This window comes from Panthera leo, chromosome F3 (genome assembly GCF_018350215.1).
Source record: "Panthera leo isolate Ple1 chromosome F3, P.leo_Ple1_pat1.1, whole genome shotgun sequence".
Classification (NCBI taxonomy): Eukaryota; Metazoa; Chordata; class Mammalia; order Carnivora; family Felidae; genus Panthera; species Panthera leo.
Window position 1 is genome coordinate 24,650,026 of NC_056696.1, and position 7,392 is coordinate 24,657,417.

A 7,392-nucleotide genomic window follows, 5' to 3' on the forward strand; every position below is an offset into this window, starting at 1 on the left:
TGTCCGAAAAATATCGAAGGCTGAAACTCTGGGGACTTGAAAACAAAAAACTCAGGATTCCCACATCTGGCCTTTTTTGTCCATTTCCAACCTCTGTAAACACAGCTGGAAGTCCCAAACCCTCTTTGGGAAGTGATCTGTGAGATCTTGTAGTCTCTCTACAGCTCCAGCCAGGCTGGAACACAGAGCTAGACAAGAGCAGTTGGGATGTTGATAAACGGAGCCAGGAAAATGGCCCCATTAATGGCAGGTGACAGTCACGGTTGGTGATGGGATGCACTTTGTGGCATGATCCATTTAATATAAGACACAGCTGGTCCAAGCTTTCAAAAGTATCTGTAAACCTGTGCCCCGTTCTTACGGACGTCTAATATTCAAACTGGGATTTTCTCCTCCCTCTACTTCCTTTTAGTTATATTGGTAGAAAGAGGATGCAGGTGAAAGAGCCAGAGAAAGCAGTGCCCAACGTAGGAAATCTGGTCGAAGCTGACTACTCCTATTGGACGCTGGGCTATGTCATCTCTCTGGAAGGAGCCCAGAAGCTCGTCGGAGCTGATCCTTTTGGGAAGATGCTGCCAGTAGATGAGTTCCTGCCGATCATGTACAACAAGCACCCCGTGTGAGTCTCCCTGCACTGCCTGCCCGTCCCTTGGGCGCAGCCCTCTCACATATTCTGCTACTCAGCTTCTCAATAGTGCATGACGTTTTCTCAAGATGTACTGCTTTCCTAAATGATCTTTCTCTAATCATGACCCAGAGGGGCTGACTTGAGTGATTATCCCCATTTACAGATAGGGAAGATGAGGTGGAAACGGTGAGTTTTGCATAGGGGTCCACTGTCATACCCGGTGTGTAGTTTCACTGGAAATAATATGCTCGGTCCTCTCCTTGTTTTTGATCTTCTTATTTCCTTAAACTCATACACCTGAAGGTGAAGGTCATCTTCCTAAGCACCTCAAGGTTGTCAGTTCATTTCTCAGTCTGTCGTATGTACTTGTTGGCCAGGCAGGCATCCTCCTCCTTGCAGAGCTCACGGTCTGGTTGGGAATTCAGACTCACGAACAGTCCTCATGACGTATTGTGAGACCCACAATCATAGGAAATTCAGACCTCATGATATATTGTGAGACCCACAATCATAGAGATGAGTTAGAGGCTCAGGGGGGGTGGAGGTGGCCCCTGAGCAGGGCGTCTGTGGAAGAAGGCAGTGTGATGTTCACGGTTCCCACAGCACAGAAGCTTACTCTGACCTAGTGTTTATCAAAGGGCATGGAGATTGGTGGTTCACCTGTCCAGTCTCCCCAGTAACCTGTGAGCCCATTGAGACAGGGACAGTCTCACATCTCTGTGTCCTTAGAACCTAGTCCAAACTCTACACATAATAGCGGCTCAATCAGTGATTCCTAAATTCATTAATGGAGCAGGAGACCAGGTTCCAGCCTCGGCTCCTTCTCTCAGTTGCTGGGTGATCTCCTTACTAGATGGGCTTCATTTTAGTAGTTGAGAATTCCTGTCCCGTGTCTTGCTCATTCTGTCTCCTGTACTCAGTAAAGATGGAACCCCTCACCCTCTTTGATGCAACTGACCTTATACCTACATCCTAGCAGGAATATGGAAGTCAACCATCATCCCTGTAACGGAACGAAAACTAACACCTGTGGTACATGGACTGATTTAGGACCTAAGCAGATGTCCCCTCATATCTTCACAGGAGCCGTGGAGCAGGGGGGTGGGGGGTGGGGGGGGGCGGTGGCGGGGAGAGAAGGCCAGGTCCTCCACTCCAACACTTGACACTCACGGGGAGCTGGGCTGCAAAGCCAAGTTGGCATGCCTGCAAACCGACACTGTTTCACTCATCCCGCCACTGCCATTCAGATCTCAGCTAATTTATTAATCCAGGAACAGGGCATTTGCCACACAGTGATCACATTTATCTATCACTGTGGTCCAACAGAGCTTAACTCTTAGCTGTTACAGCAAGACCTGAAATCCATCTTTTAAACGAGTTCGTCCAGAGACAACAGAAATACCTTGACTGAAGTTTCTCTTTGTGTGTTTGTCTAGGTCATCTGAAATCGTTTAAAGAAACTTTTATTGTGTTTGTAGACTAAACTTTTCCACAAAAGACACAACTTTAAAAATAATCAAAGGCATCCATGACACTTTCAGAGATAAGCAGCAAGGCCCCTATGCTCTTTCCCCCAGTTCTCTAAGTGTCCTACCCCCTCACACACCCCTACTCCTGTTGTTTGCAGAGCTGAGTACAAGGAGTACTATGAATCCAGGGACTTGAAAGCCTTCTCGGCAGAACCCTTGCTCATCTACCCCACACACTACACGGGCCAGCCAGGCTACCTGAGTGACACGGAGACCTCGACCATCTGGGACAATGAGACAGTGGCCACGGACTGGGACAGGACACATTCCTGGAAGTCCCGGAAGCAAGGCCACATCCACCGCAATGCCAAGAACACAGAGGCCCTGCCATCGCCAACCTCCTTGGATGCCGTGCCTTCGAGGGATGAGCTCTGAGGGCTCTATGGGGGATTCACCACCCTTGGTTTTTCTAATGGGCTATTCGTTTGCTCCAGTTTCTTTTAGTGGCCACAGTCATCTAACCAAAGTGGTCTGATGTAATTGAGCAAAGTTAATATATTCTTGACAGGGGAGGATAATAGGGAAACTTAACCCAAATTTCCTAGGATGGCTAGAAGATAGGCTTTATGGCAACCATCGAGATGAACTTCAATGTAGACACCGAGCCCTTCAGCTTATTATCCAGATGATACTGCTTCCTACATTAAGGATCAACAGTATGGCCCAGAGACTCATCCAAGAGAAAGGTAATCACATCAGTAAGTGGGTGGGCAAGGTAGCCAAGCCACCTGACCACATCTGTTGGTCTTGTGGGCCCATTTTATATCATAGGTATGACCTTGAGAACTTGTGTATGTAATTGGGGAGGGGGATCAAATAATTTAAAATCAAAGTTATTGGGCTTTGGTTTAAAGGAATTCTGTCATAAGCCAAAGTTAGCTGTTCATCTCATTACCCAGTAGGGATGGGTGGGTATTTGGGTCTGTCTGAACTTGGCCTTGACTATCATGGCAGTTGAAGCTCTCATACAGAGATTTTGCCATGTGGGTATAGTTTATTAGATATTTGAAAGTTTGTGTAGATATTTGAGAAAACAAGAACTCAGACTTTGGTCTTTTCTATTGTGGTCACTTGAGTTAGGACGCTCTATTTATGAAGATAAATTTAATATATAAGGGGTTAGGGCTGGTGTCTAACTTCTGTCCCCAGGGTCCCTGTGCTGCCACGGCACGTCACACTCTCCCCTCCGCCCCCGAGCCTGGGAATGAATTGTAAGTTTTATGAGTCACTGTTAAGAGGCAGAGCACATTTTCAGGCCAGCAACTGTCCTTGCCTGAGTTTTTCATTCTATTTTGAGTTATTTATTCTACAAAATGTGGGGGAAATGTGTGTAGGATAAGGCAGAGAAACAGATTTTTCAAGCTCTCAGAGCACCCTAGGGAGCAGTGAGTGTGCGATCTGGTTCTCCTGCATTTCCCAGCCTGGCGTTTTCAAGGGAGGCCTGTTGAGTGGGAGAGTCTCATCACCCGGAAAAAAATGCTTCTCCGTTTCAGATGACAGACTTGGTCAGAAACAGTGGACTGAGCAACTGATTTAGGCCAACCATGAGGGAGGCTCTCGTAGTCAGCATCCTGGGCAGATGACCTCTCTGCTCTCTTCACAGACTGATTTTCTCTAAAGTGCAGTGTTGGGCTACATCTTCCCTGCCAACTCCACAATCTGTGTTCCTCAGATTCTCATGATGGTTCGCCTCAGGTTTGCATTTTTCCCCCTCAAGCAGTGAAACTTTGCCTCCAGAAATACCCTCCCCACACCCCCCTTCCTGAGCTTCATGCTTTGGAGCAGAGCCCATGGGCAGGGCTGCTGCGTGAACCAAGCCTAGTGCTTCCTGGAGAGGGCCCCCAGGTTGCAGGACGAGGTAGCTTGTCTGCCAAAGAACACCAGCCTCAGCCTTCCTTCTTGACTTACTGCCCGTATTCTTCCACACTGATAGTAAGCAAGGAGGCTGAGGAAGGGGATCTCAGCCGACTTCTATCTTTACTGCTTTGACATACCTGTCAGAGCCTGACTCTCTTTTTTTTTTTTTCCTAGAAAAACAGAAAGAGCATCTGGGGAGCTAGTGAAAAACCCTTAGGTGATCCCTAAGGTTCCCTTGGGTATTTTGCATTTTGTTTGCATATTTGAGTGTGTGCAAGTGTGCCTGGCTTTCATGATATATATTTTTTAATAGGGTGGGAGGGATATTGGGAGTGGAGAAAGATTGAGTTGACTTTTGTGTGGTTTTGTTTTAATAGAGAACATTTTTTTTTCCCTTTTACTGTCAGCTGGTCTGATGGGTTTATGGATTCTCATTCTTAAAAGACATTGGTCTTAAGTTCTAGAATTTTAGATTAGGACTGTTCTACTGTGAATAAAGTTCTGGCTCTGTTAGCCCAGACATTGCTTCTGCCTGCTCAGGTCTGGGATCCCAAACAGCGCTCTTTTGTTGTGAACATTGTGATCTGCAACCCCGCCCCCGCCATTTGTTTTTAAAAAGTCATCTCTTCAGCAATTCAGGGGCTCCTTGACCTCATTATTCCTGCCTCCACCCTAGTTTTACGTCAAGATATTTGACCTTTGCAGTCACAGACCTTTGCCTCCGGCCATGGCACCTGTTCTTTGTCTCTATAAGTTAAACTCTGTCTGGATTCCCCCATGTGGATGTCCCCCTGGACCTTGGAAGCCTAGGCGGGATCTCCTGGATAGACGACCCTGACTCCAGCAGTGCTGGTGCTGCTGAGTGTGGACTGAGCACCTACAATTTGCAGAGGACACATGGTGTGGGCCTTGCTTTGGGTTCCCTGGGGCCTGCTGCAGGAACTCTGGAAGAGAAGAAAGAGCCGGCATCCCAGCATCCTACACTGTCTATCATGCTGTGTCGTTTCAAGGAGGGGAGATGATAAACTACTTGCCTTCTAGAGCTCTTTGTGAAAAATTAAAAAAAAAAAATAGCTCAACACTATGATTGTTCACTCATTCCACCAACACTGACCAATGGCCAACGCTGCTGGAACTTCCAGGTCTGCCTTGGACCAAGGATGTTGGAGGCCAGAGATAGCCAGTGCTGCTGCTCGCCCCCATGGCAAACGTGGTCACTGACCTTCCTGTCCAGTGGGAGTTGTTTTAGACTCCTGGGTAGAGGTGGGTAAGCAGAAAATTTTTCTAGGCTCCAGAAAGACAGGCGTCCCCAGTGGGAGAGTGGTAAGGGAGGGTCCATCTTATATTTTTGTTCTATAGGTCAGTCTAAGCATTCATTGAAGATACTGGCTGGTTTAAGGCCAAAGAACTTTATCCCAGGGCAAGAAAGAAGAAAGAAAGAAAGAAAGAAAGAAAGAAAGAAAGAAAGAAAGGGAAAGGAAAGGAAGAAAAGAAAGAAAGAGAAAGAGAATCCATGCTGGTATCTCTGACCCCTTGAATTTCAGATCAAGCTTCCCCCAAACCAGGTATGAGCACTGCCTTGTTTCAGGCCCTGTGCTGGGAATCTCAGAGGACGAGGAAGGATCCCTGCTGCTGGGAGGTCTGCAGTCCAGTGGAGCAGCCAGGGAAGCAGGAAGGCTTTATTTCAGTGACAGGAAAGAAATGGGCTGTAGGACCTCAGCCCAGTTCTGCCAAGGAAGGCTGTTGGGGCAGTTTTGCTGGGAAGATGGCTGGGGAGGTGACAGTCGTGTTGGCTTTGGGGGCCTGAATGGGCATTTGTACAGGGAGGAAGGTTGGGTGTGGTACATGGTTTCTAGGCACTGGTTTCAAAGCTTTCTAGGCTCTGGGAAGGTGTGCAGCTGGGAAGAAGTCTGCTGGGGAGTGATGGGGGATGGGGATGTATTGGGGTTGGTGACGGGAGACGAGATTGAGACCTGATCACGATGGCAAGGTAAATCAGCTGCCCTCCCTCCCCAGTTATCATATGTCGTGAATGCAGAGGCCATTGTTTCTGGGGGAATTCTAGGTGTGGTTACTGACAGCAATGCAAAAGTTTGCAGTAAAACGTTGGTGTCTAAAGAGAAGTTCCCATTCGGTTACAAACTTGTGGGTCTTTTCCCTTTTGGTGAAATAAAGTGTAAAGTAAATGTGAGTCTTCCCAAGAGACGTCTACAATGTGCTTTTGAGACGTTCTCTCCAAGCAAACAGAGTGGGAGAGAGATAATCCAGAAGTTACATCCATTGGTGACAAGAAATCCATTCACTGAGGAGATAAATAACGACAAAGTGAGAATTAAAATGAGGCTGGTCATTCGATAAGAAGGTACCACGTCACAGTGACATAGGAAATGAAAAATAATAAGCCTGGGAAATAATCATTATGCCCATGTTTTATGTTCTGTGGTGAGGTTTATTATTTCAGAGAGAACGTTCCTCCCACAGGACATTCTGATTAAACGTGGCCGGGGGGGAGGGCCAGGCGGAGAGGGTTTGGCAGGTGAGCAGGCTGATGGCAGCCTTGAGTCAACCAGTGGCAAGGAGACAAGGATGAAGAGTCGGACTGGACTGGTGGCCACTGCATCCTTTTGGCCTGGTTGGAAAAGAGAGAAAATGATGGTGGTTTTAGCGCATTGCGTTATAGTAGATTACAAGAAAATGGTGCCTCCTCTTATCACGAGCATAGGACAAGAGGATGTGGCTTGAATCACAGCGTGAAGAGTTTAGGTTGAACATGCAGGAAGAATCTGACAGAATTATTAAACACCAAGTGGGATTCCAAGGCAAGGCGCTCCATATTAAAATGTGCTGCTGGGCAGGAGAACGGTTTCCTTCTGCTGTGTGAATTTACCCAATCTAAAATGGCCTGTGTTTTTGCTTCCACCCATAGATGTATTAATACTTGGAGTGATCTTTGCTCAGGCCACTTAGGTGACACCAGCTGAGCTGCCCCAGCCCAAAGCCATCCTCCCACCTGCCCTCAAAAAGGGTGGAAAGAATGAAGAATCGCCTTTGAGTATCGGTTTGTCTTTATTTTTAATTTGCTGGGTTTATTTTTATGTCCCTCCCTGTAGTTTCCTCAGCATGAATGCCTCTGGAATGGGCGTTTTAATAAAATCTCACGTCCCAGGGCATGTAGAGCGCCAGGTTCGCAGCCCCCGTGAGTTCAGAGGGGGCTCCTCCGGTGTTTCTCCTTCCAGGGGAGGCTGGACAGACATCTGAGCTCTTGCTCATGGGCTAACTTGACTTTCAGAACATAGTGGACAGTGCTCTCTCACTCTCTCTCTCTCTCTCTGGTCCTCAGAAGAGCTTAGAAAATAATGACAAGGTGTCCTCTCCCAA

The 7,392-nt window shown here is 47.4% G+C and overlaps 1 protein-coding gene across 1 annotated transcript in view; it reads left to right on the forward strand.

Annotated features, from left to right (window-relative positions):
* Positions 1–5,188, forward strand: part of COLGALT2 (collagen beta(1-O)galactosyltransferase 2) — a 111,819-nt gene extending 106,631 nt beyond the window's left edge. Inside the window, exons 11-12 of the mRNA XM_042925872.1 lie at positions 413–619; positions 2,256–5,188. Coding sequence (XP_042781806.1) covers positions 413–619; positions 2,256–2,532 — 484 coding nt within the window. The 3' untranslated portion in view covers positions 2,533–5,188. The remainder of the gene's footprint in view (positions 1–412; positions 620–2,255) is intronic.
* The last annotated feature ends 2,204 nt before the right edge of the window (positions 5,189–7,392 follow it).